This window comes from Thunnus maccoyii, chromosome 20 (assembly GCF_910596095.1).
Source record: "Thunnus maccoyii chromosome 20, fThuMac1.1, whole genome shotgun sequence".
In the NCBI taxonomy this organism is placed as follows: Eukaryota; Metazoa; Chordata; class Actinopteri; order Scombriformes; family Scombridae; genus Thunnus; species Thunnus maccoyii.
In genome coordinates this window covers 6,526,974-6,545,150 of record NC_056552.1, presented here as the reverse complement: position 1 = coordinate 6,545,150, position 18,177 = coordinate 6,526,974, and the positions used below count along the sequence as shown (strand labels likewise).

The 18,177-nt window shown below is 41.8% G+C and overlaps 1 protein-coding gene across 3 annotated transcripts in view; it reads left to right on the top strand.

Moving 5' to 3' along the window:
• etv4 (ETS variant transcription factor 4) overlaps nt 1–18,177 on the top strand; it is a 31,165-nt gene that overhangs the window by 10,107 nt on the left and 2,881 nt on the right. For 2 of the 3 annotated variants that reach the window (XM_042396432.1, XM_042396431.1), the window contains exons 5-10: nt 10,152–10,281; nt 11,317–11,499; nt 11,809–12,233; nt 15,260–15,328; nt 16,068–16,115; nt 17,264–17,436. In XM_042396432.1, the coding sequence (XP_042252366.1) occupies nt 10,152–10,281; nt 11,317–11,499; nt 11,809–12,233; nt 15,260–15,328; nt 16,068–16,115; nt 17,264–17,436 (1,028 nt within the window). Of the gene's footprint in view, nt 1–5,470; nt 5,636–10,151; nt 10,282–11,316; nt 11,500–11,808; nt 12,234–15,259; nt 15,329–16,067; nt 16,116–17,263; nt 17,437–18,177 lie in introns of those variants that run through there. The other variant, XM_042396433.1, reaches the window with a different exon arrangement.

Genomic DNA, 18,177 nt, shown 5'->3' with positions numbered 1-18,177 from the left:
TGTTTTGTTTGTCTGTGTGCTCACGTGGATTTGTGCTCACGAGTAAACTGGTTGATTTCTCTTAAGTGAACGGATGATTTCTTTTGACGGCCTCTCATCCACTTACCCATGCACACGCATAAACACTCTTGGCCTTGCTATACACACACACGCATTTTACACACATACAAACTTCAGCCCCGCAGTTTTATGAATGGGCTGGTTGTGAAAGACCGGCTGAGGCAGCACATTGAGTTAAGGGGAGTGAACCTTCATTCATGACATTGGGGGATGTTATTCCACCATTAACAACACCTAAGAGAGGTGCTTGCCTATTTTTCTGTCTGTCTTCATCTGAAGACAGATTGTTTTTAAAGATCTCAGCTTTTTGAGGGCTTTTTGATCTAGTGAAGAATCTGCACTTCCTTTCTTTGGTGTAATTCGCAATCACATCTTTGAGAACCCCACATTTTAGGAGGCAATTTGTTTTTAGGTTAGGATCCTTAAAAAGACATTGCAATTATCCAAAAGTCGCTGCTACAAGATTAATTAGGCCTCCGTACTCAATCGAATCCAGTGAAAATGGGTTTGTAAAGGCCGTGCATGTAGCGTAATAGGCGTTAAACAGCTTCCAGTGGGGAAGTAAAAGCTGTACTTCTACGTGTTGATTCAGAACAGCCCTGTCAAATCCAGGGGGCCAGGGGATTTGAGCCAGGCAGCGCAGCCTGAGTGTCAGCAGCATAGCTTTGTGAATGGACGGCAGTGTGTGTTTTATTACAGGAGAGTGAGGGGAGGTGTGTGAGGGAAAAAAGAGAGAGAGAGAGAGAGTGTGTGTGTGTTAGTGCATCCCTGTGATGCTCATATGCATGCTTGTACATTTCTATTTCGTATGAGTGTGTATGCCTCTGTGTATGCCTCTGTGTGTGTGTGTGTGTGTGTGTGTGTGTGTGTGTGTGTGTGTGTGTGTGTGTGTTTACTCCAGCAGGATGGCTCTGCTTTCTGCAGCTGGAATGTTTTCTCTTTTGAAATTGAGCACAGACCAAAGAGGGGAACAGATGCTGAGGAAGAGAAGGGGCGAAGCCGTAAAAATAACAGTAGTTGAACTTGAAGTAATCACTAATAGGAAGATACAGGGAGTGTGTGTCAACTGTGCCTACATGGCACTGATGATGTCCAGTTTGGACATCTTGCTTGTTAAAGGATAATCCCAGTTTAAAACAACTTGGGTTTTGGTCCAGTTTTGGCCATCACCTCTATTTGTAATAATGAGATTCACTCAACAAGTGAATTGCGGCTATCTGGTAACATCACTAAATAGAAGTCTAACGGACCTATCGTGTCAGATCGATGGATGACAGTTGGAAAAAAACACCAGATCCAAAAACTGCTCTTTGATGATAAAAAAATCAGGAGTCAGAGGTCCAAGCAGCAAAGTGTTCTTTAACGCCGGCAAAAAAGGAGATTATCAGTGCATACAAGATGTACCAGGTTGCTCTGAAGGTTCTTGCCTTCAGGGCATAGCTTAATAGTGTTTGTTAGCACACCATGACTCTCAATGAGAATACATCATGGAACCTTGACTTCCTTTGAAAGCACAAATTTCCAGTGAAATGAGCAATTATTACATCGCATGATATTTTAGGTGCGCTCACTTTCGGTTCCACTTCCAATGAAAGTGATTTTGATAATCTGGCTAAATTGTGACCTCAAAGTACTTGTTGGGTTGTCAAACAGTGAGTGAAACAAGCAACGACTGTCCCGGTGTGCCAAAATGAGTAAGTAAGCAAAATATTTCCATTTTTGACACAATTACTTCCTTCATGCAAACAAGCACAATTCCACGAATGCCCTCGAGCGAAGACTTTCCGAAAGTGTGCTTCATTATCCTACATTGAAGACTTTATCATGTCACCTCTCTTTATAACCGCAGACTTGACCGCTCTGACTTTGTTTAAGCGATGTCACCTTCTTCCAAGATCTCAGCTATTACTTTGGTGCATACAATAACGTCAGAACTAACAGAAACGATAGCCAAAACTATGACAATAAAACCCAAATTCTAAGAGGAATTAAAAACTGTTTTTGTTGTCCTTTCTTGGTCAGCATTTATACTTAGATCTCACTACACTTTCATATGCCTGACACATCGATACACAAAACTGCACATGAGTGGAGGAGGTGGCTGCAGGAATGGACCTATAGTAACCTGCTGACACAGACCAGTAGGTGTTGTAGAGCGAGCTGAGAGCCAGCGTGCGGCCGTATTGATCCTCGCTGATCCAGGAGAGGAGGAGGAGGAGATGGAGAGGGTTGATAGATGACTTGATAAAGATAAAGCGCAGATAAATCAGCATGAAGGCAGATAGGGGAAGGAGAGGGGTTAGAGGGGGTCAAACGTGCCATGAAGCATTACGGTCGAGATCTCGATCAAGACGTTGGGGGGGAGGGGAGGGGGTGGAGGGGAGAGTAGGAAGAACTGTGGATGTGGCATGTACGCTGATAATTCCAAGCAAGGTGTCCCGGCCTTTCTGTGTGTTATCTTCGTCTGATAAGGCAGATTTCGCCCCTAGAGTGCCTGGTCGAAACACACGTTCAGTCATGCCATCCCATATACGTGAACAAACAAACGAAACATTGTACATGCACACACCCCCCCCTCTTCACCCCTCACGTCCACGATACCCTGGTGAGCAGCGGGAGCTCATTATATCATTTCAGTAACAGTGTGGGGGTGGATCGATCGCTACATTAAACATTAAGAGGGGACAGCTATATTGGGGGCTGAGGGATTGAGAGTGAGGAGTCAATATTGTGCCAGATTAATTACATCCACCCCTCGCCTGTGACGGGATGTCCCTCTTACTGCACATGTCCTGGGACAGGGATGTATTGTATTGGGTCCACTAAACAGCAATGGGGCAGTGAGATTTATGTCTGGTCAATGGCCATTTATAAAAAGCCAACGCGGCACAATTGAAAGTGAAGTGGACAGTAGGGAAAACGTGAGATGTCAGAACATTTACCGATAAATTTGTGATCCCTTGATGCTACCAGGACCGTGGAAAATGTGAAGTTTATTAAATTTTGAATGTTCCTTTCCCTCTACAATGTCAGGGCTCTATAAATATACTGTAAACTCCCACTTGTACCAGGAGATTTCTATTTTCCTTCCCTCAAAGCCAGTATTTCATGTTCCCCTCAACCACATCCTTACTGAGACTGTCTCCTCTGGATAACGAAAAAAATGAAGCAATTATTTACCGCACTCTTAACAAGTGCAAGAGTAAACTAGATTCTTTGTCTATGACTGATGTCCCATAATGCTGATTGATATCCGGTTCATTGAGAAGACTCAAGGCCAACAGTTTGGGGATTATTCTGAGAAAAGAGCGTACATGTTCAACAACATGTGACGAGAACATTCCCACCACTACAGACAAATACTGCAATCTATTTCCAGTTGACAAAAGGGAAGTGAAAGTTTGATGTTTGCAGAAATGTACTGTGCTACAGCCTTTCCCATGATGGGTGTCATTCAGATCGACATCCTGTTAGCCAACACATGTTACACCAAAAAAACATTTTAACAGCCAACGAAAAAAATCACATTTGTCAGGAGAGCCACGGTGCTGTCCCAGCCAATCATCTGTCACGCAGATACTGTTGTACTTTCCATCAATCTCGTTAGGCTTGTTTGGCAGGTATCTGACAACCATGCTTTAAATATTCAAGGAGCCTGAACCATTATCAGATGAGAGAGGACGACATGTAAATCAGATAGAGCAGACACTAATGGATCCAACACTCCTGGGCTCCCTGAGCACACAGATACTGAAGCCACTCTTGGGCTTGTTGGCTCTCAGAGATGAGGATGAGTTTGTTGTGCTGGCCAGGCTGCTCTTCTCTCTCTTTCTCTCTCTCTCTCTCTCTGTCTTCCTGATTGTGCAGTGACCTGAGAAGTGCACACACATGTCCAGCACATGTTTCCATGCACCAGTGGAATGACTGGATAGACTCTGCAGTCGAAACGGTCTGGATTGTATTGTATCGCCTCATTTCCCTTCCCTCTCTTACTCTCTATTTCTCTCATTCTCTTGCTCTGAATTTTTCCACTGAACTATAACCTACAAAGCCAAAATGCAGCAAAAACATATTTAGTCAAATAGAGTAAAGACCAGAATCAGCATTTTTAACATTTATTTTATTATGTCTTAAAAATGTATAACGGTGTCAGGGGTACTTTTTTTTACTGGTAATGAATTTTGCCTTTTATCTTCGACACCCTTTAAACATGTTAAAATGTCAACTATATTTTTTTTTCACGTTTGCTCTGTTACTCCCTGTGCACAAATTATTAGTTGAAGAGCAGTAATTTGTGCACACAAATTAGTTTGTTTTCTCTCCACGGCACCTGGCACTTTCCATGAAAGTAGCAGCTTTCTTCACTCAGTCTTGGCAATCTGATTTATAGAAACTGCCGTCACACTTACTGCACTCTCCATTATAGCAAGAGCTGAAAGATTAAGCTAGCTGGTGAGATAGCCACAGCTAGCCTTAGCTAAAACTTACTATAATAGATGTTTTTTTCACTAGTTGTTTCCTGTAGTTGAAAAATGTTCATTTTGATGAACCAAAATCTTGGTAATTAGGTTTAAGTGAAAAGTTGTTTTTTTGTTTTGTTTAGTTTTTTGGCAGTTGAACTAGTCATGGCTCTGTTAGCTTAGCAGAGTAGCAGTAACTGTCATTTTGGGCTTTGACTTCATTGGAATTCACATAATTTGGTGTAGTTAATTTTCAATCACATACTTATACAATTTTATTAACTTGTAGACAATTTTTTTACATTTCAGTATGATTATTAATTTCACAAATGATGTACAGACAAATCCATTTAAAAGCACAAGACTGAAAAAACACAATTTAGATACTGCATTTTTCCATTACATTCCCTGAATATTGTACAAAGGTAGACTGCAATATCTGCAATTTTTAGGTATTAGGTGTGGTCTATGCCAATGTTTTTGGGGTTAGAAAGTCAGTATGAAAAGGCACAAAATGAAGGCATTATACAACCTATCCAACACTATGTCATAAACCTTTCAACCTTTTTCTCAACTTCACTCTGTACTTACTACTAACCTGCTCAGATTTTCATTTTTGTATGTATAGTTCACATAAAAAAGCTAGAAACTGCACCCAAACTTGGTCTGAGAAAGCAAAACACTGCGGCAGAACTTTAAAATGAACATTAAAGTATAGGTTACAACTAACTTAAAATGCATGTGTTGACAGTCAAATACTTTAAAATTACACTGTTGCTTTTCCCTATTACGCCTCCCTCTCACCACAACGGAGCCATGTATTCAGCTAAGCAACTAATGTCATTTGCAACTCGTGTGAGTCAATAACTTCCTTTTTACCCTTGAAAACCGTTGTGGCATAATTGGCATCTGTGTTTTTATTGATCCGTCACCACATAAGGGGTCGTTTGCCAAGAGTGGGAGAACCAGGTGTAGCCTATCACGCATTTTCCAGCTTGCTTTCAGAGTGTCTGCACGGCATACTGGGGCCACGTGCCACTCACACCGCAAATGTATAATACATATCATGGGAGATATGAACCAGATCTCCAGATAGCCCTGAGATGGAGTTAAGGGTAAGACTTGAAACTTATTTGTATGATTGGACCTATTAAGTGTATATTTACATTACGCTCACATGTTCCTCAGTTTAGTAAGATCCAGTCACCCTGTTTGACACTGAGGCTGATGTCCAATGAGTTATTGTGAGCGAGGCTGTCGTGTGCTGCAGACTTCCAGAGGCTTAAGACTTGGCCAAGTCGCACATAAACATTCAATGTAAGACTCTCCAGATCCACTCCTGTCTTCAGATTGGATTTCCCTACACCAGGGCCTTTAATGGTAGGAAATACTCTGTCTAAAGTAGGATGGGGGAGTTCATAGCAAGGTCTTGTCAACTGCTTGAAACAGCTCATTCGATAGTGATATTAAAATGTTTTGATCACCATACACTGAAGTGTTATTCCCCTCTTGTTGCTTCAAGGCTACAAAATGTAGAATTTTAAATATAATTTATCAAAATCACAATACTGTACTCTAATAAATCATCCTTATTTATGTGCAAACCACATCTTTTTGTGCAAACAGTTTTAATATATCATTCTGTCAGCACTGGTTGTGTTTTTAGGCATTCCACAGGAATCCAATAGTGTTTCCCAACATGTTCCCGTATGGCTCAGCTAAGGGGCCCATTGTGTAGAAAAGAGTGTGAGTGTGTGAGTGTGTGTGTGTGCTGGGGTGGGGTGCCATCCTTGCTTCTGCGATTTGTTTGTGGTGAGTGTCTGTTGAATGGGACCCCCCTATGTAATGATCCCTCTACTTCCTAAAGCACTCAACCATGACCATCACCTTTCACCCTGCATCCTCCCCCTCTAAGAGCCAACATTTACATATGTAAAAGTCCATCTCCACCCTGCCTTTAGCACGGGGTCATCTCTATACGTTAGTGCTCAGAATAGGGTGTGAATGGGAGACGATACAAGAATACCACAAAATAAGGAAGGAGGAGATAAGACACGTTTGGAATGAGGAAGAACCCTTTGACCTTATCAGTTTAAGGGGTGCTGAGAATCTGCCACGGTCCACATAGTGCTGAAGGAGATAGTGCATACATCCCGTCCACAGGCCCAGATACTCATATATACATATACTTTACTGTACACACTTCTGTGTTATCTCAAAATTCTCAGCTTTAAAAGGCAACAGCTATTGTGTACTGAATCTGTCTTTGCAGTTCTAAACACCTTTCAGGTTCATCACGCTCTGTGCTCAAGTTCATGAACCAACCCCCCCCCCCCCCCACCCCCACCCCAGTGCAGAAAAGAAACTATGAAATATGAGGATCTCTGTGAAGGGGTGATGTAACATTTAACAAAGCAGTGAGAGAAGGTCATATTGCCCCAAATAAAAGCAGGAAGAGAGGAGAAGGTGAAGAACATCACTCTCCCTGGATCCGTTTACAAGACTGCCACTACCTTATAAACTTTAGCAGCAAATTTGACATCATTTGGACAGGAAGATTTACTGTAGTAGTTGGTGGAGAGCAGAGTTTGTTTTAATTTAAGGACTATTCTTGGAATTGGGTGTTGGATTTATTCCAAAATTATGTTTTTAGCCAAGTTGATGACGTGGCTCTAGGGATGGCAATTTCTCGGTCCACAACTTTGGTCCAAACTGGAGTATTTCAACAACTGTTGGATGGATTGCCATGAAATTTTGTACAGACATTCAGGGTCCTCAGAGAATGAATCCTAATGTCTTTGTTGATCCTCTGACTTTTCATTTAGCGCCACCATTGGGTTGATGTGTGTGGTTTGGCGTGAAATGTCTCGACAACGGTTAGACGGATTGTCATGAAATTAGGTATAAACGTTAATGTCGCCCTCAGGATGAATTGCAAAATGTTTGGTGATTTCCTGACTTTTCATCTAGCGCCATCATCAGGTGAAAGCTGTAATTTGTATACCTGTATAATAAAGTACCTCAGCATGTTCGCATTGTCATTGTGAGCATATTAGCATGCTGACATTAGCATTCAGCTCAAGCCTCACAGAGCCAATAGCATGGCTCTAGATGCTTACTTTTGTTTAAATTTCTTTGGTTATCAAAATTGTGACAAATGTCACAATGTTCATATGTTCCAATCAGGATCATATGTATTAAGTTTTTAATTTTCTGCTTGGATACTTGATCATAGCTTTATGAATTGGTGTATTCCCTGTTAGAGAATTTGTTAACCGGAACATCAACCAACTCTGTCTAATTGGAAACGCGCGCTAGGCAACAAATAGCAATCACAATCACAGGCAGCTACACAAACACAGAGAGCTGTTGGATGCTCATTTACCAGATTAATTAATATGCCAGAGAGGTCACACACAAAAAGCTCTTACGCACACACTCAAACACACACACGCACATAATACAGCTGATGCCATTCCCAGGCCGAGCTGTTTGAAATGGAACATCCTCATAAACCGACAACCACATCAAGGGCAATATTCCTGCCAATCGCATTAGTGGCTCTACTTGGATGCATTGTGATTGGACTTGTGTACACTCTCTGACGATTGTTTGCAGTTCATGGCCATGGCCGAGAAAGAGGAGAATGTCAATAGACAAACACACTAGTATTATTAGAGCGGCAGTCATGTGCCACCCTCTGTGTACTAGCAGACGAGCTGTCGGAGACTTAGAGGAGGCTGGAATCCCTTCGCGTCTGTCTGGGAAATCTGGGTAAATGCTCGCTAATCCTGTTGATCCTCTGCTAAAGCCAACACTTCCTCACCTGCCTGGGTGCCATGGGAGAGTGAGTACAGACCAAAAATAGGAAGGTTATGATGATGAGCAGTGCTGTTTGATTGATAGACTCTTTTTTTTTTTTCAACTTTATACATGTTCCCATTCTTAGTCAAAGGTAAACAGGTTGAAATGGAATAAAGGAGAGAGAGGAATATAAACTCTGTTAAAGCAGAGGTATGAATCACTGAAAGTTTTCACTTTCATTTTGATAAAACGTTAAACCGTTTTTATTACACAAAACTATACAGGCATTCATGAATGAAGACTCACCAAAGCTGTTTGATCAGGGATCTCATTGCCATCACAACCTAATCACTCTCATTTTAAATCTTAATTGTAAGAATGTTAGACATGTTAAGATTTTTATTTTAAAAATTTTACTTCAAACTATGATTATTTTCCTTACCAATATATTATTGAGTCTATGAAAAGTCAGACAGAGAAAAATGCTTATCAGAATTATCACAATTTCCCAGAAGTTTGAATTTGCTTGTTTTATCTGACCAACAATCCCAAACTCAGGAAAAATCCCGAGTGCCAGAGTTACAGCTGTTCAAAAAGTAGGTCCCTCTAATCTTTTCTCACTTTTATTTCAACCCTTTCTTTTTTCACTCTCTATCTCCTGCCTCATTTCTGGCTTTATTCAGTCAGCCAGACATATTTTCTCCTCCTTTTTTGTGAATGAACTACAGTATGTAATTACCTGGGCTGAGCTTTCAGTGTGGCCTGCTCCGTCAGCTCCACACCCACTGCAGACACACAGAAATACACACTTTCGAGCATACACAGACACACGTTCGCAAGCACACACATACAGATACCGATTCGCCGAGATTATTATTACGCACACGCGAGTGCGTGCTCTCGCACTCATGCACACATGCGCACACATAAATACAGGCCTCCCCAGCTGGAAGTGCACAGCTGCTGCTGTTTACCCTGTCGGGACCAGAAAAACATCCTGTACAGTTCTCCGGGTGAAAACCTCCCCTCACATAATAAACACAAGCCCTCGGCACAGTTTGAAGCTCCACTTTGGGTGGTTTCTGTGGCCGTCAAAGCAAAGGTCCCCTCCAGCAGTCCAGCTTGATGGACAGTTCGGTGTGTTAAGAGATTGAGTGGATGCCTGTGGGGAAACCTCAAATGGCATAAAGTAGCTAAATATTTTGGGTTTGGGGGAAAGGCTGGCATTATCAGGTTATCACACACACCCTTACTTTTTAATTTATCATCTTTACTCAAAGGCAAAAAAACAAAGTACAAGCAACGGCTAACATCTGGATACCAATAGGAAAGAATGCTGTGACACAGAATCAGTGTATATGCTGTTCTAACAGAGGTGTGACATTTGCTTTCATCAGTCCAAAGACATCTCTCTGGCCCGTAGAGTTGTTTAGCTTTAAGCTTGACTTTGACAGAGGAAGTTTTGGCTGCTGTTGTGTCTGGAAGAGTGAAGAAAAGTGGGCGAGGACACTTTGGGCTTCTAAATGACTGCTGGAATGCAGTCGTGTGTGAGCGTGTGTGTTTTTGTGTGCATAAACTTCTCAGTGTGTCTGCAAGTGTGTGTTTATACGCGTCTGTCTGCTGCCCTGTGTTTTGCAGCTGACAGTCACTTAAGCATTTTGGCTGGCACGTAAAAGAGATTCCTGTGCAGACAGAAGTATTTGCGTTTGCCTTTGAGCTAAACTACAGTAGTATCGGGCAGGGCTGAATGAGAAAAGAATATACAAAGCACAGTGTGTTTGTGTGTGCCAAATCTTATCTCTGTTTTCTGTTTACTGTCTATTGTAGCGGTGGCATTTCACAGCCCTCCAGTCACTATCAAGAAGGAACCCCAGAGCCCAGGCTCTGACCCCAGCCAGTCCTGTAGCCACAAGCAGACCTTCAGCTACCCAAGTGGAGAGCAGTGCCTTTATGCCAGGTACCTCCAGGTTTTCCTCATAAAAGTGCTATAGTACAGTGTTTTTCATCTGACATGTCTTACAGTCCCTGTGTTTATGTATTTTATATCTTAAAGAATCAGTTTGCCAAAATAAAAACATCTCACGTACCTCTCGTGGTATCTAGCCATGCAGATAGTTTTGCTTTCTGGTTTCTCCACACGTCAAACTTATCAGCAGTTTTCAGAGGGACTATTTCTTCAGTAGAAAGTAGTCCCACTGAAAATGGTCCACAGCCATGTCTTTGAGTTATCCAGATTAACTAGGGCATTGTCTCTGGAAAGACATGTTGCTGTTGCATTTTTTTTTAAACATAATTTTTTAATGCACCACAAATTGCAAATTGCCATTCACATCTATTGTATTAGGGTGGCGGCAGAAATCTTAGAGACATACAAACTATCTGCATGGCTAGATAACACTAGAGATAAATTAGAAAATAAGTGTGCTGTCAGAAACAAATGAATGGAAAGTGAGATTAAGACTTTTACAATCACAGTCTTTCCTCACATGTAGTCTTTGGTTTTTCTACTTTTTGGTTTCTAGATAAGAGCAAAGACGAACATTTCCTCCTCCTAATTCCTGTCTGTGCTAAGCTTCCTTTAAGCTTTTGGGCGCTTATTTGGAACATTGCTTCAAATTAAATTAGGGCTGAATTATTGTCTCCCTGCACATTTACTGACATCCAACATTACAAAGGGCAGAGTAAAAGAGACAATAACGTCTTTATTTTACTCCTCTCAGTAACAACAGCTATCACTGTACAACAGTAGTAATAACATGATGAAAAACCCAGCAGTGATCAGCTGGCATGCATAAGTCAGCACAGCTAACACTGACCACATATTGACCACTAACGCCCCCCTCCCCACCCCAACAAAAAACCATTAGCTCTGTTTGTTGTATTGACTGAAAAAAGCTAGTAAACCTAGTGCCCCTCCCCAGCGCAGCCATGTTGTAACATGTGCTTTTATGCATGGATGGGTGTCCTCATGAGTGTGTTCATGTTTTTTCAGTGCCTATGAGCAAAAAAGGGCTGCAGGAGGAGCCAAGAGCTCATGCCCAGGGACACCCATGTCTCCCATGCAGCAGCATTACTCCCCGAAACCTGCCACTGCCGGACGGCCCGATGCTGGCTACATGAACCCTGCTGCCACCTCTCAGCCACTGCCTAGCAACAGTTACCCCATCAACACCAGGTGACACACCACAGAAGTCTTGATATGACATGATATTTTATAAATATGGAAATAATTTAACTGTTATCCTGAAGAGCAGATATTTTATGAACATTAAAAAGTGGGGGTGCTGTGTTAAGCATGATAACATTTCAACCAGGAACATTGTGTTATACTTTCAGGAATATCTACAGTAATTTGGAAGATAATCTAGCAACATGTGTCAAAAATGATCTCTCTCTAACAGTATAAACATAAGAATGTTATTATTATCTGCATATAGCATTGACTATGAGATCCTGAAATGAGCTGCTCTGTCTCATTTCTCAGTTCCAGGTATCAGGGCCCTTCAGGAGACCCCATGTGCCCCCAGTTCCCCCCACCAGGGCAGGCCTTTCAGCGCATGCCATCTGCCCCAGCGGGACATGGCAGCAGTGGAGCCGGTGGAGGCGGGGGCGGAGGGCCAGGGGGTGGAGGTGGCAGCGGCGGCGGTGCTGGGGGTTATCATCGGCAGCACTCTGACCCCTGCATGCCCTATCTGCAGCAGAGCTTTAAGCAAGAATACCTGGACCCGTTGTATGAGCGGGCGGCTCACATGGCAGGGCCTGGGCACGGGACCGGACCGGGACAAGGGCACGTGCATGGACCTCACCCACACCCCCACCCACATCCACACTCACACCCACACCCACACAGGTTCCCACCAGCCCACATGATGGTCAAGCAGGAGCCCACAGACTACACCTACGAACCTGGTGAGTGATACAGAACAGCTGTTGTCAAAAGCGATGCAGGCAGAAGGCAGTTTTGTCATGACTTTTCAATTAGACGGTAGTTTTAATACAAAGTGAGTGAAATATGCTGCTGCACTCTGTTTCAGCACTATGGAAGAATATTCAATTATATCTCAAGGTTACTGAAGATCTAACAGTACAAATTTGTATCTTTTGGGTTGTATTTGAAAAGCACAGAGAAATATGGACAACTGAACATCAGCTTAACCTAATTTGTGTTAAAAAAATATCTAATTTTAGCATTGAGGAGAGTGTAGCAAATACAGTATGTACATGAGAATTTACACTAAAATTTCTTAAGAGTTATTTTGCATTTTAATCTGCCTCAAAAAAAGCCCCTTTGAAGACAAACCCTCCCCAGTGTGCATAGCTAACTCAAGAACAAAATGTCCAAAAGGCAAACAAACTTCACTGTATCTAGACTCCTACCCAACTCCCTCCCTGCCTCCAAAACTCCTCCTTTCAACTCTCTGACACTTTGCAAAGAAAAGAAAAAAAAAAGTTGTTTTTTTTTCTGCTGCAGCTACACTCCTCCCTCCTTCCTTACCCCACTCCCTCCCTCCACCGTTCTCTGTGAGAGAGAGAGGTAGAGGAATTTCATTGAGAAAATGGAGGGCACTGGAAAGACTAGAGTCCCTGGTGGAGTGCTCCGGGGTTTCAGGTTGCACCAGCGGCTTCCTTTTTCTGCAGGCAGATGAACTCATAATGGAAAAATGAGCGTGGCCGCAGTAACCCGAACCTCTCACTGGCTGGGCTTTGGGTGAGGGGAGGGAGTGGTAGGAGTGGGGGGTGACGGGGGGTACGGGGTGGGGTAGTCAGCTCAGTCGCTTTAACAACAAGCTTTACCAGTGGAAACCAGCTCTTCTACTTGCCTCTCTCTGAATTAAAAAAAAACAAGCAGTGAGAAATATAACACTTCACATACATTGTGTCCTCATTCACAGGTATTAAAGCTGCTATAGGACTTAAAGTACCAACATGCACATCAGTGTATGGCTACAAAGAATGCCTTCCAGTGCTGAAACCAGCATACTTTATGCATAATAAAAACCCAAGGAAAAGCAACCTAATTCTTTTCACCCACCATGTTTTTACACTTGCACCTTTGATGGGGGAGGGAGGGGGGTGGATAACATTGACAAGGCACAGCACAACCTTGAGAAAGAAAGAGGAAAAGTACAAAAGGATGTTTTTCTGTGGATAACTGCTGGGAGGTGCAGGGAGTTGAAATTGGTGGGGTTTCCTTAGAAGTGATCTCTGATATGAGTTTGACCGACTGCAGAGGCTGAACAGCATTAAAAGATCAAAGATTATCATACTTTTGTTGCATAGCTAGACAGTTACACAATACAGGTAGTGCAGGGTTCAAGTCTGGAGATGCTTTTGTCTAATTAACTGAATCTGGAGAATGGGGGTTTGTGCAAAGCTACTCAATAACTGTGTATGAAATAGATGATGTAAGTGGAGGGCACAAATAGAAATGTAAAATTTTAACAGGATTAGTCATGGGATTCCAGGTAGTCTTAAAAAATTAAACTGTGTCTGTAAATGTCTCTGTAAAAATAGTTTCTTTAAGCGGATATTTTATGTCAAAGGAAATTTGAATGGATGTACCCTGCTACCAAATCAAAGGTATTACTGTAATACAGTTTATGAAGGCAACGCTGCCAAGTTGGCTCCTGTTGATTTATGTAATCCATTTATTGTCATTTAAATTTGAAAGAAAACCTGTCCCAAATAAGATTGTCATAGGCATGTAATGGGACAATGGTAATGGAGCATAAAATAGAAGTTAAGTAAATAACAATTAAAGAAAACACCAGTGTTTTCTTTTGATCTTTGCAATGTGAACAATGGCGGCCAAATGCCACAAGTCTACAGTCTCATTTTAAGAGTAGGCTCGAGAATGAGACTCCCAAGTTTCACATACAAATTGGCATTCCATCACTTAATCACTGCTATTGTTTCGCATGAAAGACACAAATGGTCATGCCACTCAGTACACAATTAACCCTGGTGCACTCACACCCAATCTACCCATCACTCCCTGGGGGGAGCCTGCCATTGCTGGCAGACATATTATTTACAGTATGATCGAGTGCTGCTGCCCCAGAATGGAGGGTTTGATTTTCCCCAATGGCATCTTATCACAATCACAGTGCTGCAGCTGCATTCCCTGGGAGTGAGTCATGGCCAGAGCCAGAGGCAAGAGAGCTGCACCTTTTTAGTTTTTATGCTCTCACTCGTCTCGTTCGTGTAGGTGACAGACAGTATAATAACCCAACAAACAAACACATGTAGAACACCTTTTGTGTATGCACAGACAGCCAAATAAAAGACATAAACACACACACAAAGGTGAACAGAGCAGTCACAGGAAATGGAACACAAAACCCTAAGCAACACCCTTCAGATTGCAGAGCTCATTACACCACGTTAAATGCTCTTTACAAGTGCCCCAACTTGCGGAGAATTTTTGCTTGAAAGTTTATGAGGAGGAATATAAAATCTATTTCGGTAAATTTAGCTATTTGAGTCAGTCAATGATGTGCCCAGACAAAGTGCAGACACTGTATACTGTAACACTTTTCTGGTCTGGTGAAGGTGCTTGCTCATAGCCTAAAAATACCACCAGAGACAAGAGAAGTGATATGATAAATGTAGCGTTTGTCCTTGCAATGTCCGGGGTGCTCACACAAAATATCCATATAATACACCCACTTTCTCAAGCTGATATTGGCTTAGTAAGCAGTAAGTTTGGGCTCACTCACACTGATCGGATTTACACAAAGTGATTCTTCTTTAACAATTGAGCCTTTGTTCATTCTGCCACTTAAATTGGTGGTTGACATAATGCATAGTTCTGGCTCCTGCAAAGTGTCAAAGAATATTTTTTTGTTCTTGGGTAAATTATTTTTTCAGGGAATGGAAAAACAGATGGATTAAACACAAATTTTGACAAGTAGCCATTTGTGTTTCTGTTGCAGATGTGCCTGGATGTCCTTCTATGTACCACCACAATGAGGGCTACCCAAACCCCCAGCACAGCAATGAAGGTAAACTGTTTTGCATTTTCAGTTTGAATTGTGAAAATCTTCTTATTCTACCCCCTTTAGAAGCCAAGTCATAGTTGTAACTCAGTAGGAATCATAGTAATGTCAATATACTGCAGTTGCATGTGTCCAATCTCCTCCTTCTCCAGCGCTTTATCTACATTGAGCCTTCACTGGCTGGAGCTCTGCGGTCATTGGCTAACCGGCGTAGAGTGTCCGTGTTTCCATTGGCTAACCAGCAGTGTGTCTATGTTTCCATTGGCAGAGGCTCTCGCCTCACCCCTGCCTCAAGAATCCCTGAATAAACATTACTCCTGGAAAAAGCACACGATTTTCCCCGGCAGAAATGGAAAACAATCCTCCCATTCACTTCCATTGTTTGTTACACCATTTTGGCTAATTGTAATTCTCATTCACTAATTACACTCAGAGTATAGGACCCTCAGAATGACTCTTAAAGGCCTATAGGATAAGCTAACAGGCCCTGAAATTGGGAGCAAAGTTCCAAATCCCTTTCAAATGTCTCTACTATGAAATCCTGTCCTTGTTAGTGAAGTGCTCTAGTCTGCTTTTGTAAAAGAGGAGTACACACTTATTGGCTTAAAGTTATTCATGCGTGAATAGATCCTTGTATTTTGTTGGGATGGCATTCAAAGCTTGGCACAGATCCCAAATGAACAACCTAGTGCTCTGAGATCAAGACCCCTTAAAATTCGAACACAATCTTCCCCTTGTCTTGCAGGCTATCTGTTTGAAAATGACTCACGTGTGGTTCCCGAGAAGTTCGAAGGTGAGTAGCTAAAATCATTCTGCATTCTCACACACCCACACACACACACAGCACAGTTCAGTGGGATAGGTTTTAGTTGAATGACAGCAAGTAAAAGAGAGAAACACAAGCCATACAGCCACCCACTCCAATCATAGACGTCAGAGTTCCTTGTGTAAGAGGTACATGGGTCTTTTGCGTACTCAGAATCTTACTTAGTGGGTTTTGGTTTCTCCGTGCACACGATGCAGGGCTCCTCTGTCACAGTCAGAACAGAGACAAACAGTTTCCCATGGTGTTGTTGGTGTCAGTGATTGACTTTAAAGGAGATTGAGTGGAGAGCCCGAGGGTGTCAGCACTGGTTGAACCAGTGAAGTGTGCAACTTCTCCAAGAGACAAAACCAGTAACTTAGCTGAGCTTCTCATGTTCCCACACTTGTGTACAACATATCCAATAACCAGTAAACAACCACAGGCAAACACGAATCTGTGTCCATTTACCTATATTGCCTCACCTATTATGGTAGTTTTTTTGTTTTTTTTTTAATTTCTATCCCAAATAGTATAAATCCTGTTTTTGTTTTAATATACCTAAAATACCTTTCTTTTTTAGGACTTAGTCATCTAAAATTCCTCTCAAAATTCCTCTCCTCCAGTTCTTGTTTTAATATCTGTGCTTTGTATCTATATTTCTTTTTTAGGACTTAGTTTTCTAAAATTCTTCTCAAAATGTTCCTATTTCTGTCTCAACTCAACCCACTGTTGCCTTTTTAGTGGTCAATTTGATAGGCTGTTGTTAATAGGCATTTGATTCAGTTTGCGTCAGTATGCAAACATGAAACATCAAGATTAGATGACTTGCTGATGTACTGGCCCCAGCTGTTATTAGTCAAACTTTCCTTGTTTGTACATGCAATATAAAAACCATTAGAGCCTAATTTATTGATTGAATCTTTACGCACGGTTGCAGATTGTGACGAAAATGTATCAAATGTCACCAACATAGCTGGTGGAGAAAGCAAAGCGCAACTGAAGCTACAAAAATGTTTGAATTGCATCATAAGCTTGTAAGATTCAGTGACTCTCGGTCCAATTGTAATACAAAAACAGCCGTATGTGAACACAGCCCATGAACACACTGACCTCCAGTCTCTTTGCTCCTCGTGCAGGTGAGGTGAAGCAGGAAGGGGGTGGTGTTTTTCGCGAGGGCACACCTTACCAGCGCCGTGGCTCTTTGCAGCTCTGGCAGTTCCTGGTGGCCCTGCTGGACGACCCGGGCAATGCCCATTTCATCGCCTGGACTGGCCGCGGCATGGAATTCAAACTCATTGAACCCGAAGAGGTACTGCACATCTGAATCTGTCTTACTTTTAATCATATTATTAGATCTCTAGAGGAATATGTTAAAGCTTGAATTTGGGTTAATTGAGCACAATATAAAACACAGTTGGTATCACTGGAGCCTCAAATCCAGTGTGAAAGGCCAAGGTCACTAACAAATACTGTACAGTACCTCTCTTTAAGATTTTTGAATTTTCAGACCAAAATTTCTTGTGGGGAAAAATACTGAATTTGCATTTGAGTATTGAGAAACTGAGACTTTCTGAATTAAATTCAATACAGTTTGAGATTTCTTTTGGAGCAACCATCCAGCAGCCATTAATGGTACATCATCTTACAACATGTATAGTGGTTAAGGTTTATAATTAGAGCTGCAACAATTAGTCGATTAATAGATTAGTTGTTATGTGTAATTTTTTAAGAAAAAATATCTAAATTCTCTCATTCCAACTTCTCAAATGTGAATATTTTCTGGTTTATTTAGTGTTGTATGATAATAAACTGAATATCTTTGAGTTGTGGGCTGAAAACACTAATCATTAGTTGCAGCTCTACTTATGATGGTGGAAGAAGGTGTTTACAGCAAAAAAAAATTGACCTCTTTCAATGAAAACTTCAGTGATATCACTTTAAATGTTTGGATTAAAGAGCTGTACCATTTAAAGTGCACCAGCATTATTTTTAGCTCATAGGACTGTATGGCCTTCTCCACAGATAGTGAAGTGTTGATAGAGATCATGAT